At 35.6% G+C, this 20,928-nt stretch overlaps 2 protein-coding genes and 1 long non-coding RNA gene across 3 annotated transcripts; 1 reads left to right on the forward strand and 2 right to left on the reverse strand.

Annotated features, from left to right (window-relative positions):
* Window positions 1-1,627: 1,627 nt before the first annotated feature.
* LOC144571566 (serine/threonine-protein kinase AGC1-5-like) lies at window positions 1,628-4,546 on the reverse strand. The gene is made up of 3 exons (XM_078320905.1): window positions 4,285-4,546; window positions 3,123-3,733; window positions 1,628-2,675 (listed from the first exon to the last, which is right to left on the reverse strand). Exons 2-3 carry the CDS (start codon window positions 3,644-3,646, stop codon window positions 1,832-1,834), a joined length of 1,368 nt encoding a protein of 455 aa, XP_078177031.1. The 5' UTR covers window positions 3,647-3,733; window positions 4,285-4,546; the 3' UTR covers window positions 1,628-1,831.
* Window positions 4,547-5,640: 1,094 nt separating this feature from the next.
* Window positions 5,641-6,844, forward strand: LOC144571290 (uncharacterized). Its single transcript, XR_013517466.1, has 3 exons — window positions 5,641-5,788; window positions 6,345-6,416; window positions 6,807-6,844. It is a non-coding gene; the product is annotated as an uncharacterized LOC144571290 (long non-coding RNA).
* A 3,060-nt stretch (window positions 6,845-9,904) lies between these two features.
* Window positions 9,905-14,152, reverse strand: LOC144571279 (desmethyl-deoxy-podophyllotoxin synthase-like). The gene is made up of 4 exons (XM_078320512.1): window positions 13,810-14,152; window positions 11,181-11,623; window positions 10,902-11,085; window positions 9,905-10,576 (listed from the first exon to the last, which is right to left on the reverse strand). The coding sequence occupies exons 1-4, from the start codon at window positions 14,089-14,091 to the stop codon at window positions 9,962-9,964; spliced, it is 1,524 nt and encodes a 507-aa protein (XP_078176638.1). The 5' UTR covers window positions 14,092-14,152; the 3' UTR covers window positions 9,905-9,961.
* Between the last annotated feature and the right edge of the window lie 6,776 nt (window positions 14,153-20,928).

Raw genomic sequence — 20,928 nt, forward strand, 5'->3', positions numbered from 1 at the left:
CTAATAAGTGGGACTAGTAATGGCCCGAGTTTTGATTTAACTAATCTGGTATTAGGAGGAATACTGCTCAAATTGTAACCTTCTTATACTTAAGAGTGTAAACGGTCGGATGCGGATCAGATAGTGGTCTTATTGTATTATTATCCGTTATATAATTTTTCGAATACAGATACGAATCGGATATTGGACGGATATGAATATTTTTCATAATTAGTTTGTTGGTTACAAAACATCTATTATATTATTAACGAGTTAGGCTAATATGACATTGGTGTTATTTCAAACTAAATAACACCACATCGTAAACCGTTAGATCTGCTTTAGTATTTGTACAAAATAAAGTGCTTGAACAGTAAAAGCATATTGTACGAATATTAAAGCAGATCTAACGGTTTACGATGTGGTGTTATTTAGTTTGAAATAACACCAATGTCATATTAGCCTAACTCATTATTAATATATTAGTCACTAATTATGTCAGAGTGTTATCATCAAAATATATATTTATATGCAATTTGATAAATTATTGGTATAACTGACAATTTAATAAATTAATTTAAGAATATATAGTAAATTTGTTGTTGTTTAAGAGTGTAAATAATCGGATACGGATAGCTAAAAGTCTAATGTATCTTTATCATTATAATTTTTCGGATACGGATCAAATAATTTAGGTAATTTTTTAAACTTGGACAAAATTGGATAATATCAGATCCGTTTACACCCCTACTTATCCTGCTTGAAAATGGAAACAGAGAGATGATACAATCAAACAAAATATTACCTTCGTAAACCATTTACAGCATTAATTATGTGTTGCAATAACCTCGCTGAGGCATTTTACCGAACACACATTTCTTGAGCTTGAGAAATCCTCCTTTTCCAACATATATACAGTCCTAGATTTTGTACCTGGGTTTATGAAATTGTATGTCAGTAATTACCGGTAATTAAGAAACTTGGTACTAATCCAATATTTTTATCGTCTTACATATTAATACATAATGAATTGAGTCTTTATCTTTGCTTTCGAGGAAGAGCCCTCCTGCATTTTCCAAGACTTCAACCGACTGACACACTGCAATTAGTACTCTCTATACCAGCTACCATGTGTCAAGTCAGATTTAGCTATAAAATTTACCAGCTATTTAATCCTTCAATATTTGTTTATGTTTCCATTTGAATAATCCTTTGATAATTTCAGAGTTATAGAGCCCCCCCCCCCCCCAAAAAAAAAAAAATTAAAACGAAACAAATAAGAAATGGGAGAACACGGAACCCACTAGGTGCAATAGTCAGTCAATTATGGTGATAGTGAAATTCAATTCCCCATTAGCCCCCCCCCCACCCCCCCCCCCCCCCCCCCCCCCCCCCCCCCCCCCCCCCCCCCCCCGCTAAAAAATAAAAAAAATAAAAAATTTAAACAAAACAAATAAGAAATGGGAGAACATGGAACCCACTAGGTGCAATAGTCAGTCAATTATGGTGATAGTGAAATTCAATTCCCCATTAGCTCTATTAGCAGCAATCAGATAGCCAACATTAATTTTATTTTAACATTGGACACACTAAAAAAGTACAAAGAGAGGAGAGTCTTCAGGAAAAATGTTACTGACACTGAGAATTACATGAATACAAGCCAATAATGTATATGAACTACTCTACAATAGTATCCGTGTACATCCCCTTCATCGAGGCAAACATAAGCCTCCTTTTGTACCCTAATTATCTTCGACTGCAAACACCATTTTAGGTAAAAAGAATAGACAATTTAACAATTGAAAAAAAAAAAAATTAACAGGGTAATAATAACAAGCAATAGTGCTACAAGTTAGAAGTACTCAAAATCAAGATACGATGAATCACTTGATGTGCTCTTCTCCCCTGGAAGAATTCCCCCAGCACCGGTGCCTTCGGACCCTTTCTTCTCCTTACACGCAAACTGGGAGAAGTCTACTGGCACAGGGATATGAGGTGGCATGGCGCTTCTCACCAATGCCCAATTCACTCCTTCAAAGAATGGGTGTTGTTTTATCTCAGTTGCACCTCTCTTATATGCAATCCGTTTCTGTGGATCCTTGACAAGAAGCCCGCGAATTAGGTCCTTGGCAACTGAGGTCACTGATGGGGAATCAGGAAACCTGAGCGGCTGCCCCACAACATTGAACAATGTTGCACGGTTACCTGACCCCTTGAATGGAGTAGTACCATGGAGCAGCTCGTACAAAAATATACCAAAGGTCCACCAGTCAACGGCACTGCCATGGCCTTCGCCCCTGATAATCTCAGGGGCAAGGTACTCATGTGTACCTACAAATGACATGGACCGAGCATTTGTTGGCTCGGCCATGAACTCCAAATCAGTGCCCTTGACAGGGCTAGACTCCAATTTCTGTTTGCGGCTCTTCTTGGAGAACCTTAGGCGAGGCAAAAAGGAGGAGGGTTGCATGCAGCCATGGATTATATTGGTGCTGTCGAGAATGGCTTTGGAGGGGCGGGTGGACTGGGAACGGACAAGTGTTGGGCTGACGGAGCAGCGCAGGGAGAGGTCAAAGTCAGAGAGCATGATGTGGCCCTCTCCTCTGACAAGGACATTCTCAGGCTTCAGGTCACGGTACACCACGCCTAGCATGTGAAGGTACTCTATTGCAAGAAGCACCTCTGATGCATAGAACCTATAAAAGAGAATAGTCATAAAGCATATAGGAGTTAGATATTCTTTTTCTTTTCTTTTTTTTTCCTGTTAAATCAATTATTTGTATATTTGACTCTTTTCCTTTTTGAACATTTCACAACTACGATGTAAACTGAGAGTTCCTCGGTATCCATAATTAGAAAGTTCCTTTTACCGGCAGTGAATCTACTTAAAAATTTAGATAAAAGATCAAAATAGATAATTGACATTATTTGTCCTTGCAAAATAAGATCTAATTATCACATTTATTGGGTAAGTCAAACTAACAGTAATGCGATCCTAAAATGTAGAATTAATATTGGTGCAGCTTCAGGATTACCATTCAAACCAAGTGGGAACCTAACGAAGTAAAGAACTCAATTCAATTTGTTACTGGAAACAATTTACAATGCTCAACACATGCAATCAGGAGAACAGATAAACTTACCTTGCGGCTTGTTCAGTAAAGTATTTGTTAGGCTGCTTCTGTCGGAGAGAGTGAAGGTTCCCCCCACTGCAGAACTCCATGACGAGGCAGTAAAACTTCTCGGTCTCAAAATGCGAGTACAATGTAGGCAAAAATGGATGATCCAAGAGGCCAAGTATCTCTCTCTCTGTCTGAGCTCTTACGATCTTATTTCTACTCACCAGTGATGCTTTATCCATCACTTTCATGGCAAAAAAAGCTCCGGTTCCTCTCAGCTCAACCAAATAGACGCTCCCAATGTCGCCATAACCAAGCCTTTTAAGGAGTCTGAAGTGGCCTAAACTGAGCGGAGCTTCCCTTGAATTGGCCAGCTGGATGGCATCCCATCGGCTGTCACCACCAGTGTGGCGCCTAACTTGCACGCACACATCACTGTCTTCACTGTCGCTTCCAGCACTTTCAAAGCTGCATCTCAATTCTGAGTTGCTCAATTTAGATCCGCTGGTCTTCGTATATATAGTTGTGGAGGATGGAGAAATAGCCATTCCTGTTTCTGTGATGACAGTGGTTTCAGGTCTTTCTACAGAGATGGGTATTGACTTGGGCTTGGACTCAACGCTGTCATGCCTTTCCTGTATCAGAATCAGAACATGATAAATCATTGTGAGGTAGAATTACATGATATTTTCTTATATTTTTTCTGTTGCAGAAGAAGAGGGAGACGACTAGACCAAAGACTATATTTCATATCTAATGAAATAGGACCCCCCAAGGATAGTCTTTATATCAAAAGGAACTAAGAATATAAAAGGCAAGTTTTTGTACTTGTAAGTACAATTGTGATTGATTCATCCGTAGTGAATTAGGTCGGAGTACCATAGTGATTGACCACACATGCACAGCATTCAATCAAACCAAATGAGGTTTCTATCCAAAATCAAGGAAACACAGCCTGTCAATCTTAACTCACCTCTTTATGAGACACAGTTTCTCATAATAAGAAGATAAAACTTAAAAGTGAATATCGAACTAAACATGACAAAATTATCAAAAGCCAATCTCTTCTTCATGAAGTGACAAGTTTCTCGAGTGCCCAGCTATTATTCATGTCATAATTGATTTTACAAGTACAAGTTCGAAGTGCAAAAGAAAAATAAATAAATAAATATGAAGAATTAAGTACCTGCACTTGAGAAATCCTGGATCAAGAGAGCCGATTAGGCAAGTTCTATCGTAGAGGTTCCAGGGGCATTTACCAGACAGCAGCGGAGTTTGACACCCAAGTTAGAGAAAAAGGGATGCGAGACAACACGCAAATATACGAATTAGTGGAGCCGCACGCATTCCTAAATTCATAGCTAGAGAGACAGGAGTATTATATTACTATTTAATTAACTGTAGAAAAATGAAGGAAGGAAGACGTGGGAGGAAGAACGAGCGACTGATAGAGAAATAGAGAGAGAGAGAGAGAGAGGACGGCAGAGGCTCTGGAGAGCGTGGCGGGAGGGAAAGCTGACCTGGTCGTCATACCTTACAGTCGCAAGGGCAAATTGGAAAATTCCAATCGTAATGGGCCTCTAAGCACAAGGCCTGGAACTAAGAATCTCTTTAACAGCCCAAGGCCCATAAGAAATCTATAGTATTGGGCCTTTTAGTAATGGATCCTAATATTAATGTTAGATCCGGTTGGTAGTTGACTTGACGCGACGTTTCGTAATGTAGACTCTGCTCCACTTGAAGGTAGGGGTGATTAATGAGCGAGCATGAGCGAGTTAGGGTATGCTCATGCTCGCTCATTAAGTAAATGAGCGAGTTGTTAATGAGCGAGTTGTAAATGAGCGAGCTTTTAATGAGCGAGTTATGAGCGGCTCATGAGTTATGACTTATGACTCATAACAAAATTATATAGTGTGTCCACGCATAACAAAATTTGTTAAAAGTCATCGTAATAAAATCCAACAAATTGTTATAATTCATTTAAATGAGTTGTTATGACTATTACTTGTTTTGGGCTTTTGGCGGAGGTTTTGATTCTGCCGATTTACAAAAAAAATGAATATGAAACTATGAATATTAGTATATTACACAGGATTAAATGTTACATTGTACTCATTATATTATACATAATTAAATATGAAACTATGCTCACTATCTATCAATTTTAATGAGACAAGGTTGATGTTATACAGAATTACATAGGATTAAATGTGGCAGGGATTAGGTGTGGCAAATTCTTAATGAGCGAGTTATGAGCGAGTTGGGTCATGCTCATGCTCGCTCATTAAATAAATGAGCGAGTTGTTAATGAGCAAGTTTAAATGAGCGGATAAATGAGCGAGTTTAGATGAGCTTTTAATGAGCGAGTTATGAGCGGCTCACGAGTTATGAGCGATTTACTCACCCCTACTTGAAGGGATCGGAGGGGAGCGAAGGGGAAGTGGAAGAACAAATTGAAAATTCACTTGCTTCACAAAATGAAATCGGGAGGGAGGAATGACACCGAGAGTTAACGCCTTACTCCATACACAATTACGGAAAAACGGGCCCACCATAAACAATTACGGGATCTACCCTTCTCCTTTTCGATTTCCTCCTAGCAGAAGTACGCAAGTTCTCAACACCGTCTCTCTCGGTGGCATTGCCTTCCTCTTGGTTTCTTCATCTGGGTTACGCTCTTTCTCGGCCGTGTAAGTTCTGTAAGAATCTTTTTTACCTTTTCGCTTCTACTCCATTTATGGTTCTATTTGTTTACAACTACTATAATTTGTACGATTGATTGTGCAATTTGATATCAATTTTAGCCGATTTTTATGCAAATTTGTAAGATAAATTCGGAAATTCAAATAAAATCTGGGCTAAAATTGAAAAGGTGCGTTTTGAGTTGGACTTGCTTTTTTTTTTTATTGTCAGATTTTTTTCTGAACTATTTGTTTACTACGAGGAAGAAAGATACTTTGTAATTCATTCTTGATAAAAAAAAATCAGTACCGCTGAGTGCATAGGAGTAAAAGACCAAGTATAGCAAGGTGAGAATCCATGTGAGAATACCCAATGTAATTGCACGATTGGGAAAAAAAACCAAATTATCAAGTAGCCAAGCAAAAGACTGTCATTGCATCAGGAAAAGAGGGCTTAGAAAGTTCAATGCATCGATCCATTAATAATTCTTTATTAGTATGTTTATGCGATTACAAATAAATGGTCCATTAATAATTCAATAAAATTGTTTTTCTTTTCTTTCAGACATAATGCATACAAACACCGTTGGTTTGAGCTGTATTATGGTTTAATTGATTTGAAGGAGGCTTCTGCATGGTACACTTTCATTGAATATTTAAAATATGTAGCTTATAATTCATTGCCTATAAAAAGACTACCATAGATGTGAGTGTTATAACTTATTGCTTATAATTCTAGCTACATTATGAGTACTACAGATCATATGCTACTTTCCAAAGTTGTCATATGTAACTTCCCAAAGTGCAGATCCAGTTTCTAGTAATGAAATATAAAAATTGATAAAAAGGAGAAGGATGTGAATCCCTTAAGATAGTTCATATTTTTTTATAAAGAGTTATAGCTTTTGTTATTTTCTCTTTTGAATCTCTTTAACTTGCATTTGCACTTTAACTAAACAAAATAAGCAAAAAAAATTATAATGTAAATATTAGGGGTCTACTTGCATTTTTTTCATTTTCTTGTCAGATTCACTTTACACCAACAGCTCAAGGAGAGAACAATGATACAGGACTCCGGTACAGCTTCATACCACAATCAATGTGTTTCACAGAGAAGCAATACTGCATCGGCACTTTAAGTTAGAAGCAAGTGTTTCTCTTTTGAATCTCTTTAACTTGCATCTGCACTTTAAGTTAGAAGTACTTTTAATGTAATATTAATCTAGATTCATGTTTTCTTATGAATGTAGCTAAGTAGGCTGATTTCTTTCTTGTCAGAAGTAATAGGCTAGGGGCTAGGATCCACGTACTGGTATTTTATGATCAACTTCTGTAATTTCTGAAATGGTAGCCATACCAAGGAAATGGCAGCCATAGTGGATTAGAATACCGGCGCTTTGGAGGAAATCGCCCGACGGAGAGGAAAGAGGAGGCGAAGGATTTCACAGATCGCGTTTCTTTGGTACTGGCGCGCGAAATCCATACATTTTTTTTTACACAACTTTCAGTGATCGGAACTGATACCAGTCTCTGATGTGGTCGCTGAAAATATTGGTCTCCAAAACGTTTTATTTTTTTAATTTTTTTTTAGAGGAAAACTTTCAGCGACCGGGTACTGTGCCGGTCACTGATAGTGGTCGCTGATGCTATATTTTGCTGTAGTGAAGTAGTCATGTCAGTTGTGTCAAAAGTACGCACTAATGAATTTGTGTTGGAACATCAAACCACCCCATTTCTTTAGATATTTACTGGTTTTTTTATTGCTTCAACCAGGTTAACGTTAAGATTAAATTTCTTGATGAGTGAGCCAGCCCGCCCTATAAACTTATTTGGAAAGGTAGCATCTACTTACTTTGCCAATACGACAGACTACCCTCCACTTCTTATATAATCCGGTGCTGCCAGCTAGCTTCATGCTTTCTGGAGGAGCGGGTTGGGCCGGCCCCCCGGTAGCATGTAGGTGGTGAACGAGGGTTTCGTTCCGTGAAGCTATGACTGACCAAGCTGATCCATAGTTCTTTACAAAGAAAGCGCAGATGTGAAAATTTGAGGTTGACTAATGGTTCTCATTGATAGTGGGCATCTCTACGAATACCCGGTTATTTATATTCTCAAAAAATTTCTATCCATTCTATCTAGCCTACCTTGGGAAAGAATCTGGATCTGTATATTTACTATTTACCAGCGGAATGCTTACTTTGAAACTTTTTAAAAGAAATTTTGATTTTTTCAGAATTGACTTTAGATCTTTACTGGTATGTTTCTTAAGCAATTGTCTGGATTGTTTGACTATTTAAGTACTTAATGATGACAGTTTGTACTGTAATTAGTTCTATAGAGTTATACTTTAGATCTTTACTGGTCTGTTTCTTAAGCAATTGTCTGTTTCAGAATCAAATCAAGCGCAGCCTGAACAGTTCATTGATATCAAATTCATGCTGCAACCAATTTGTAAATATTACTCCTGAAAATTAAAGGCTCTCACGGTCTCACCCTCTCTGTGCACTAAGAATGGTGCTGCGCGGGAGGAGGGTAAGAATACAGGAAAGGGGTTCACTGAGATTTGTTCTACGCCATTGGTTCTGCATATTAGTGGCGTACAGGCTCTAATCTGCGGCTTCGATGCGCCTGACTTTTAGCCAGTAAATTTATGTTATCCGATTGGCTGTTGGCGCTCTGATTCAGTGTTTGATGATGGCAAAATATCGCATTTTCTTCACATAGTGGTGGCCCATTTACCATCCTCTCAAATGATTTTTCTTGTGTCCGTCCCCTGTTTAGCTATTTCTGCCAACTTACGAAATAACAAAGGATTCACCATTAAATCATCTGCTGCATCCATCCAAGATTCTGCTCGTATTCTTCTGTTTTTTGGACCGGAGGAATGGCACTTTTCTCACCAAAAATCAAACATCGACAAAAATCTGGCTCTCGGATTATGTAAGCCAGCTTAGCAGAGTTCGGATCCCTTAAATAACTCAAAAGTTGAGTATGGATCAGGACCATTCGATCAACAATTTGACACAAATATTAAAGAGGTATCATGAATTTATAAGTTGGACCGATTTGGTCCAGATCCAAAATTAATTTTGAGTTATTTTAGAAAATCCGGACATGGCTTAGCTTCTCTTAATTTTTTCTTCCCTACATGGATGTATTATTTTGATTTTCTGAGTCGATTAATGTTAGAGAGCAATATTGAACATAAAAATGATTAGGGTGAATTTCGTGTATATCTCTCAAAAACATTAAAATTACGTATTTCTCTCTCTAAAATCCAAAAATATCAACATTTGTAAATTGTAAAAACTCACAAATTTGTCCAATTTATAATTTTTTTATCAAATAATATTTTTTAATTTTAAAAATTACCAATTTTACCCTTTATTAAAAGAATGAAGATCCTCTCCCCTCTATCGTTCCTCTCTTTCTCTTGATTTAGAACCTGACTTAATTCTACTTGCGTCCATCTACTTTGTTTTTTTGGTTAAATAAGTTTGCTAGATTGAGATAATTATCTTGTTATGTATTGACAGAGAGGGAGAGAGAGTGATACACATCATTGACAAGTTAGAACGTAATTAGGATAAAACTAAAACCCTATTTGTTACTTAATGTTTGGAAATTTAACATTTTTTTTGTGTCAGTTCTGATCGTCAGGATGTTTGGATCTCTCAAACCATACAAGAAACAAAATTAAGGAGATCAGAATGTTTTTGTTCCTCTTGGTCTCCCAACTTTCATGGGTGCCAGACGTGTAATGGGTCGACATATATGTCAAAACAGTACCCAGCATCACCCCTGCAATTCGGACTAATAACTGCTTCCTTAATCTTCTCGAGATTGCTTAGAAACCATAAATTATAATTTGATTTTTTCTATCATTTAAATTAATTGAGTTTAGAGAATTTACTACTGGATAGATTAAAATGACTCGCAGATCTAATTTTCACCACAGAACTTTCTAGATGAGAAACAGAGCAGATATATTCATATAACCATAAATTACGTACTGCTCTTGTAGAAAAAACACATTTTTATTGGAAAATCAAACTTTATCATACATGCATGCTCCTCGGATTACCAGTACAATTATTTCAATATATTTTAATAGCGTATCTTAAAAAAAAACACACATCTAGAGATATCACATGGAGCATAGTTTCTTGGACGGACATCTATCTAAACATTAGCGAAAGGAACTCGCAGTGTTGGTACCAAATTCAGAGGCTCTTTTTTCGCAGCGTTCATTCCAAAGGTCTCTGTCATGTCCACATCCTCTGGCTTCATCCCGTCAGGTAGTGTCCAATCAAAGTGCAACAACAGACCTGCCAGAGCAAGTTCCATCACAGTCGCACCAAACTTAATTCCGGGACAAATCCTCCTACCAAAACCAAATGGCAGAAACTCAAAATTCTGCCCTATAAAGTCAATACTAGATGTTTCAAACCTCTCCGGTTTGAATTCATTTGGATCCTTCCAGTAGTCAGGGTTTCTTCCCATAGCCCATACGTTGGTTACCAAGCGGGCCCCGGCAGGAATTGTGTATCCAAGCACCTGGCAACTCTCCTTGCATAGTCGTGGCATTAAAAGTGGTCCGGGAGGGTGTAATCTCAGTGTTTCTTTGATGACCATTTTCAGATAACTGAGCGTATTCTCATCAAAATTAGTATTATTACTTGCAGCTTGCCTTATCTCTGTTTGTGCCTTCGCCATTACGTCAGGGTTCTTAATTAGTTCTGCCATGGCCCATGTAATTGTTGATGCTGATGTTCCAGTTCCTCCAACAAATACATCCTGAATAAAGAGTACATCATTAGAGTGAAAATTCAATAAGTAACTAATTTTTACCATCTCCTCCATACGCTCAAGTATATTAATATTTAATAATAATATGATAGGGCATGTTTGGGAAAACGAGAGAACAGTGATACTCCTTGAATTTAACCATGAGTACAAATCCTTAATTTCCTGTATTGCTTTCGCTAATTTAATAAGGATGCAAAATACTTTTTTTTTAAGGTGGTTATATTCATATTCTGGAGATATTGTGTATTTTCTTTCTTTGTTTATTAATTACAATAGTTAGGTCATATGAAGTAAATTTTAATCAGGTACATACCAATATTAAAGCTTTTATGTTTTCCATAGTGATAGGAATCTCCAAGTCACCACGTTCCTTTATATCAATAAGGGCATTAACAAAATCATATTCAATCTCTTCCTCTCCCCTTTTCGAATTCTTCTGTTGTTGTCGATTCTTCAAATGCTCCTGTACAATCTGCTCTAGTACCAAATCTAATTTTCTGCATGTATTAATAATTAACATATGAGTCTCAACCAAACATTACAGAATAAGAAAACATGGAATGCGGAAATTAAGTTCATCAATTGAACTTACCGGTGGAGTCTCGCAACTCTTCTTCTCATCTTCACATCCAACCAACTCAATGATGGGAAGAGATCAGATAGGTGGAACACGGACAAGAGCTTCATAACCTCTTTTAATAGTTCCAATAACACTTCTCTCATTTTAAATTTTCCACCAAATGCTGCGCGAATGATAATATTGTTTGAAAGCTCATATGTCCATGCATTCAAATTGACTTGTGAATTTCCAGAAACTAAACTGATGCTCTTCAAGAGGAAATCGATCTCTTCTTGCCAATTTGAGGAGAAAGATTTCACCTGTTTTGAACTAAAGAGCTCACTGGCACAAATTCTACGCATCTGGCGCCAGAAGGGGCCATTTGAGAAAGCAACATCTGTGCTACCATAGAAGATACCTTCTGCTGCAGATAGCACAGGGCGGTTCGCAATGTTTTCATCATTTTTTTGCATCGCCTATATATGCAGTTTGTATGCATCAATGTTAAAAAAAATAATTTTCCGCCAATATAAGAGACAAATATAAAGAAATATCAAATGTTTGTAATTAGCTGCAATTCTATTTGTTAATAAATATTAATCTTCATACCATCCTTAATTATATCCTCCAGATTTACTTGTGATTATGCAAAAATAAAAACACATGGACGTTATGAAGGAATATTCCCAAGTTTGAATTTTGAAGAAAAATATTATTACGTGCAATTAATAATAATAACGTTTACATCATTTGAACTTTTCTACTCATAATGCCTGCATATGAAAAACCAGGGGCGGATTTACATGTATGGTAGGGGGTGCTAAGCCACCCTACGATTTTAAAATTAGTAAGTATGTATATTAAAATTTAGTTGAACTTTTGAATTTTTTAAACTTTTATATAGTCTAGCCTCCCTGACCATAAAATAATAAAAGTGTATTGGTAGTCTACTGGTTTGTATTCTAGTTAGTATATGTAAAGTCATCGGTTCAATTCCCACTAACCACACTTTTTTTTTTCTTTTTCACATATTTTATTTTATAGATTAACCTCTCCTATTTAAATTTTCTAGTTCCGCCCCTGTGAAAAACAATATTCACATGCTATCTTCTGGAACCACTATTCACATGGATGTTGTGAAGGGATTTTTCCAAGTTCGAATTTCAAGAAAAATATTATCAGATGTAATTAATAATAACATATTTGAATAGTTAAGTTACATCATTTAAACTTTTGTACTCTTATGTCCTGCAAATGCAAACCCCTATTCACATGGTACCTTTTACAACCACAAATTTACCAAGAGCGATACCAATTGACTCAGCTGTTGGTGATCTATGAGAATAAATAAGAGTGAGGTTATGGTACTATGCAAGAAAATTTTCATATGATAATCATGTTAAACAGATGACTATTTTTTTTTTTTGGGCAGAGAAGCCCATAGGCATGTATTGATACTTGATAGTGTTTTTAGTACATCAGTTACAGATTCTGCTAAACCAGCAGCTGAAAGCGCACAAGTACAATAAGGGCGTGTTCGGCCAGATCACTATTCACGTGGGAAAAATAAAATTCAGTTCAACTGAATTTTTTTTTTCCCACGGGAACAGTGTTTTTCAGTTCAAATCCCGTGCCCACGCCCATTCCCATTTGTCGGCCGAACAGGCCCTAAAATAGCAAGAAACAAAAAAGAGAAACCCACAGCAACAGTGTTAAAGTTAACAGCACCGATTACTACCGGAAGGCCCAAGCCCATTAATTCTTTCTAGAATAGTCCAAATCAAGTCAAAGTCGGTAAAATAAAATTGTGCTAGAAGCTTCTTATAATGTCTATATTATTGTGTATCTTGTATATTCTAGATAATTGTAAATCACCGACTTATATGGCCGGTTATGGGTTTGTAGTAGAGAGTAGAAACTTCTATGAGTAGAACTAGGGTGTTCTTAAGCTCACCAAACACTTTGGTGAGCTTGACTCCAAAATCCGTCAAATCGGTTTTAAATGACGAATCTGAACCGTTGGAACCTGCCTATTTTACGTGTGATGGGTCTACATGTGAAATTTTTTAACTTTCGAATTAGTTTAGTATAAAGTCAAGCGGTCAAAACATGTTCAAAAAATGAATGTACTAAAATTAATTTATTAACCTTCTAATTTTGACCAATTGACTTTATACTAAACTAATTCGAAAGTTAAAAAATTTCACATGTAGACGCATCACACGTAAAATAGACGGGTTCCAACGGTTCGGATTTGTCATTTGAAACCGATTTGATGAGTTTTGGAGTCAAGCTCACCAAACACTTTGGTGACTTAAGAACACCCTAGTTCTACTCAACTTCTATAATGTTTTTTAAACACCGCTTTTCTTTTTTTATTAATTTCGTTTCTTGCTATGATTTTTCCTTGGGCCTACACGTCACGCAGAATACCTCTTTGCTGGAAGGGGTTCTTGTTGCCACGTAATTCGGAAGCGCGTGCTCATGAGAGTGGAGGAGTTGAAGGTGAATCGCCTAGAGACTCTCAAAACGGCAATCGCTTAAACTGATGACTATTTGAACTTTGTAAATGTCGATATTGATTAAAAGTACAGATCAATGTGCGCTATGTATAGTACTATAGCCTCACTCATAAAATAAAATGATCAGCTACAAAAGTCACCTCTTTTACAGCTTCGCGTGAAGTGAGGACAACGAGGTCCGTCTGGCCGGCACGGAGGAGCATAACGGGTCCGTGCAACTGGGCAAGATCACACAGGGTATGATGTGGCAAACTGCCAGTTGCTAGGTGGTGTATACTTCCAATAAATGGCAAGGTCTTGGGGCCTGGAGGGGGATTAGATTTGGAATGTGTAGCTTGCTTCTGGAGGAATCGAAGGGAAAGCAATAGTAGGAGAAGAGCAGTAAGAAAGTAGAGAAGAGAAGGGAATGCAAGTAGTTCCATTTTTGCTCCTCTTCTGTATCAGAGATTTTGAGAATGAGTTCGTAAAACAAGCAAATTCCTAACACATATAAGTTGAAGTGCAGAATTTTCAAACATAATTATATATATTTTTTATTAAGTGATGGTGACCTCTGTTCTCTGATGTGTTCCAACTTCATTGGCCCATAATTCATAGGCTGATGACTTTTTTTTTTCTGATGTAGCATAAAAAAAAAATAATTCATGGCATTGACATTTCCGCAATTACAAAAGCAGTGATCTTTTGAGACTACACTCTAGCTACAGCCGAAAGTTAACACGCTATATAGATTAATTCGACAGAAATAAGTGTAATATATACACACACACGAGTGAGTCTATGCATAGCACATTTTCATTTTCAAAATCTTAATAGTCAATCGAATTTGTGTCAATGTATAATACCAGTGTAGTAAAATGTGATTTATGTGTCTGCATTATACGTATAAAAATATACAATAATAATATGCAGCCGCATATGCAGAGCCACAAATATAAACTTAATAATCAAGAATAACAAATTATATATATCACATACAATCCAACAAATATATTTTATTTACACCACAGACAATAATGAGATTAATACCCACCCCAGAGAACCAACGTGGCGCTCATGCAAAAATTGATCTATGCCACATTTGCATCCTCTTTTGGCGCATTAATTATTTCATGATTTTCTTCCTCCGGAAGTTTCTATATATGCCACGTTTGCATCCCCGGCCAAACCGTGAAATTTTTTCACGGTTTAAAATTAAAATTATCACGATTTGAGTATTTTTATAAATTTCAATCAATTCTGATTATTTTTATTAAAATATTTTATAAAATAGATATTTTTAAAAATGCTCGCTGTCTCCCTCACCATTATCTTTTAATTCATTCTCTCGCTTATCCTCTTATTTTCTCATTAAACTTTCTCACCGTGATAGAGAGATTTATCTCTTTTTGACTATTGGAACCACCTTGATTTAGGTGACACGATGGTTCCCAAATTAAAAATGAGATTAATCTAACTCGAAGATATCTATGAATATTGCTTGATGTTTTACACCTAGAAAGAAAATGACACATCATATGTCATTCTGCAAGAGAAATTAACTACCCTTCTTCCTATTTGCCCTTTCAGGTTCAATAATCCATTTGCTAATTAACGGAGCAAAATATGTGTATAAACATGGATATTTCATGGCTAGCAAATATGTATGTATAAATTTTTTTTTTCAAATCTATATGAAGTTTCTTTTATGATTATTTCATGGCTAGCAAACATGGATATCAACTGTTTTTTGAATATATATATATACATATATATATATCATACTTGGTTCTTTACAAATAACATTGTATAAACCATGTGAATTAGGGTTTTCAGTTTTTCACGCCTGTTTCATAAATTATACATTGTTTTTAATTATTTGGATCCGTGTTTGAATAGTCTATATTTTACATGATTTTTATTTTGTAACCATGTTGAAATGGTCATTAGGGTTATTTAGTTTTTTGCACCTCTTCGAATAGTACTGCACTATCTTTTATTCTTACCTCCTCCACATCTAATCATATTTCTCTCACTCCTCACTTTCTCTTTTCTCCCTTCACTTCACTCTCTCTTAGGATTATGTATAATCAAAGAACTTTTTCTCTCGAATCCATTCTAGGATTTCACTCACCACATTGTAACCGCTGGTGTAAAAGAAGTTCAAATGTAATAATGACCGAACTAGGCGTAAGGAGGTGGTGCCGACATGCGTGCTATCAAAGAGGTGGGAACACCTCTGATCTCATTATGCTTCCTCAACATATCTTGTGATAGTTCGACCAAGACTTTCCTAAAGGGGATGGCTATTTTCCATGGTAGGTTTACCAATGTTCATCATTTGGGGGCTGTTCGGCAGCCTTCCTTAAGGGTGAGAGGATTAAGAATCTAATCCTCGCTAAGGAGGACTTGTTCGGTGAAGCATGAAGATTAACAATGAAGACTTAATACAATAAAATATATATTGTAGTGTGCATAGACCTAAATACCCTTTCTTTCACATTTTAACTGTTTTGGTCTTAGAGCTATCAAAACTACTCATAAATTCACAAAATGAAATTTATCAAAATTATCCATGAAATTGCATCCTGACCACCATTAACATAATATCAGTTTAACATTTATGAACATGGAAAAGAAACTAAAATGTTCTAACAAAAAATAAAATAACTAAAAAATGTTCTAACATTTATGAAGAATATAGATAAATAATGTTTCCTCTTTTGCTCTTCACGGGTACATTTTTGCTTCACTGATACTAGATATATTGCTTGTACCAGCAAAAAAAACATCAACAATCAATAACACTAGTACCAGCAAATTAGCAAATTAACTTATCAAATACTCAAAATTAAGAAGCAAAAAAGAACCAATAATTGGTTCAGGTGGGTAATTAATCGGTGTAGATGGAAAGTTGAAGAAATACTCAAAAATAGCTTTAGCTGAAAAAAAAATCAAGTCCAAGTGCTGGAAAGTTGAAATAAATGTTGCGAAATCAAGTCAATTCATTGCTTGGGTATGAAAGGGGATTATTGATATTAAATTAATTCACATATCAATCCCTCACGAATTAATCAATCAGAGAAGGATCGACAATATTCAATCACACCAGATGAAAAAAGTTCATCACCCCAAGCATCACGGAGAAGAAAATGAAAGAATCAAAAAGTTGTTGTTTTAAGTACCAATAACGGCTCTAATGAAAAAATGGGAAGGAGTATCGGCCCCGAAGAAGGTGACAAGAGTGCCGGCCACGACCTTGCTCCTCCTCCATAAACTTGCTTCCTTTCTCTCTCGATCTGACTCAGAATACTTGAGAAAAGATGGGCAAATAAAATGTCAATGAAAAGAGTGTCTCAAGGAGAACGTCACGCTGTTGTCGGATTGAACTGCCGGTTACTTGATCGTCGACAATCTTCGCCGGCGGGGAGGAGCTTGTTCTTTCCCTCGTCTTGGGAATTGTTCTCCTGTTGGGAGAGAAGGAGAATAAAAAAAGAAAAAAAAAACAAAGGTTGCTAAGGAGTTCTAACTTTTGGAGGAGAAATTTGTCTGAAAATAACGTAATTTGGGCTTAAGGAACGACAAAGGAGGCTAGATTCTTAAGGAGAGGGGGAGGGTGCCTTAAGATTTTGCGCTAAGGAGGCCTGCTTAAGTTTCTCTAAAGAGGAACTGTTCGTTGAGATTAAGATGGATTAAGACGTTAAGAAGCTCCTTAGAGTCTTGCCGAACAGGTACTTGGAGCTAGATTCCAAATTCGGAGGGCAACAAATATGCAATTTAATTGAAAGGTAAATTCAATATGCTTAACTTTAATTTATTCTAACCCTTGGTTTATATTTTTCAAATTTAGGAGATGCTTCTAGTAGTTATTTTGCCACTACAACCGATATTAGAGAATGTCATTGTTTTATTTCTTTATACATCTTCATGTATTCAAATGGTAAAATGGATCAAGAGGATCCGGAGTTCGCCAAACTTGAAGAAGATTACAATCATTCAGTACTACATAAATGGGATTTCCTAACGCCCATTTTCTTTCGGTTTAAGCCGATCATGGTCTAAAGCCGATAGACCAACACTGTGGTGGAAAGTTTGAAATAAGTTCACATATTAATTCTTCTATCGGTCAGTAACTGTTTACCGATAATAGAACTTTGAGTTATCATAGCGGAACGTATGTTCAAGTTTTAACTATAAATGAAAAGAGGAGTAAAGTGTAAAATTAAAAAAATAAATTATGATTTTTTTGTAATTAAAAACATAGCATGTCAAAAATACAATTTTACGATTTTAAAGTAAATAGATGAACTAAGTATAAATTAAACAATCATTTTTTTTACTTGAACTATATCTTGTTTTGAATATTATATTAGTAGGCAAATCTTTTTATAAAAATACCAATAGTAATAAGCGGGATATTTATATAAATAAGTAGAATATTTAAATAATTTCTTTGAAAGCATGACATGGAGACACCTGTTGGTCATGGGAAAACTCATTCAGTTAGTCAAATATTTTTATGGTAATAAAATAAGTAGAATAGTTACATAATATATAAATAAATTTCTTTGGAAGCATGACATGGGGACACCTGTTGGTCATGGGACAACTCTTTTTTTTTTTACCACCTAACTCCACAAATCCAACGAAGGCCCTTCACGCTAAAGGGGTAAGGAGGAAAAAAGGTTCTGTTTTTTTTTAATTCTTGGGGAATCCGCTGACTGAAAAGGGGTGGGGGCAAAACTTACATTGAGGGTGTTCGGCAAGGGTCACCAGCTTAAAATTTAAGCTGCACTAAAGAGAGGGTGTTCGGTAATAAAGTTGAAGAATCACTTTCTTAATAATACCTTAAGCTTGAAAAAGTGCTTAAGTCATGTAGAATCAAAGTTTAAAATCTTGAACAAACTTAAAAAGTAAAGCAAAAGGAGCACTAATAAAGTAGTTTTAAGCTTTATAAAGGAACACTTGTTCAGCAAGCTTAAGACTCCTTAGGGTGCTAAGGAGCTCTAAGGAGGCTTAATCTGCCCCTGCCGAACACCCACATTGGGATTTGGGGTCCTGGAAATTAACAAGAGGAGGTGATTAGGAGATAATATAGCAAGGAGGAGAAAGAGGGATAAAAGAAGATGGAGCAGTGACCTCACGATAGAGAATAGAGCAACGATATCGTCTTGGTAAATAGATCACGTGTCAGGTGCGGATGTCGAAATTACTCAGTTTTGTTTCATCTCAGATACAAATTCTGTTGAACACTTGTGCATGCATAGCTTATCATTGCTAATTCGGGTTTATGCTTGCTTTCTTAGAGTTATTTATTAAGTTACTGAGATGCATGTTTGTTACAAGGCATGAGCCTTACCAATATACTGGAGTTGTATAGTAAGCATGTTTAATTTATCATTGTGCTGACCCAATTTTTATATTGTACCACTAGTGGAAAAATTGGAATCAGGATCGGCCTATCTGTATCGGCTATATGAAACAACCGATACTAATATCTATCTGGATCGGTTTTCTTAACAAAACCGATCCTAAAAACTAATCAGATCTAGTTTTTTGATCAATCAATCCTAATTTGTGAACTATTAGGATCAGTTGCTTATAAAAACGGATCCTGATATTATCAGGATCGGTTTTTACAAACAACCGATTCTAATACTATAACTATTAGGATCGGTTTTTATAAACAACCGATCCTAATAGTTATAGCATTAGGATCGGTTTTTATAAACAACCGATCCTAATAGTATTAGGATGGATATCATTTTTAAAATTATAAAAAATTTAGTGATGTTGTACCTATTTAAAATTTTTTTTTCTAAAAATTATAAAATTTGGTCTCCAAGAATATCTTAGTATGAATATCATGTTGAGCAGTTCAAATTAATAATTTGGACTTTGAAAAAAAATATAAAATGTAAGACATGATGAGGTATGAAAAACACGAGGTATATATATATTGCAACCCTCTCATCTAATTAACTAGATTTTTATGATTGAGTGCTCAATAATTATGGCAGAGTTAAGGGTCATTTGTTCTTAATTAATATACAAATTGCATCTTCATATAAGAATATGTCATTTGTTACAATATAATTAATAATTTAATATACAAATTGCATCTTCGTTTGCTTTGGCTCACGAGAATTTTTATATCTAGAAATTATTATAAAATAAGAGATAAAAAGAGAAAGAGTGCTCTGAAATTTTAATGGTGTAAATGGATCGGGAAAATTTTCTAATTTTAAACTTCGTGAATTGCTGAAAAAAAAATTCCAAGTCCAAAGTTTTTTTTCTTGGTCTACTTAATTACTAAGTCAATTCTTTTTTCAGAGAACTACAAGGACATTTGTCTTTTGTTTTTCTTGCTATGTTTATTAAATTGTTTGCTAAAAAGTTGTAGCCAAAATATGCTGTATGGGATTCTTTTAAAAAAATGTAGACATTGTACTACAAAATTCTTTTGAAAACAAGAAATCTCAAATCTCCATGCACCCTGTTCATATTGATTGATGTCTTTTTTTTTTTGTTGTTGTTAGGATCAGGGTAGTTTCAATTTGTCAAGTGCTCTCTTAATGATCCATTTTTTTGTTTCATCCTCCCATTAAAGGAAAAAAATATATATATATTAAATTTGATGGAATGGGGTAATTATTTAGCAGTATTTTTGGGATTGTACCAAATTTTATAATTTTTAGAAATTTTTATTTTTTTAGATAGGTACAACATCACTAAAAATTTTATAATTTTAAAAATGATATCCATCCTAATACTATTAGGATCGGTTGTTTATAAAAACCGATTCTGATACTATCAGGATCGGTTGTTTACAAACAACCGATCCTAATACTTAACTATTAGGATCAGTTGTTTATAAACAATTGATCCTGATACTATCAGGATCGGTTGTTTACAAACAACCGATCCTAATACTATAACTATTAGGATCGGTTATTTATAAACAACCGATCCTGATACTAGAACTTGATCCGGTCTCAGGCTCATTGTACTTCCTATTGAGTATGCAATATGTGAGCTCATTGTACTACAATGGGCCATTGATTAATGCATGAAAAAGATAAGTCAAAGTTGTTCCATTGTTTCCATCATCAATTTTCACACAAAGTCTGGGAGGTAAAGGTGTTCACTTGCTCTTCTGGCAGAGATGAAATTTGAACCTCCTTTGGACATATGAAAGTTTATATTGCTAATACAACTAGATTTTAATATTATTTCTGTTCAAAAAGGTATTTAACTGAATCACACCTCATTCACAGCAT

The sequence above is a fragment of the Carex rostrata genome, chromosome 19 (genome assembly GCF_964058835.1).
Source record: "Carex rostrata chromosome 19, lpCarRost1.2, whole genome shotgun sequence".
Classification (NCBI taxonomy): Eukaryota; Viridiplantae; Streptophyta; class Magnoliopsida; order Poales; family Cyperaceae; genus Carex; species Carex rostrata.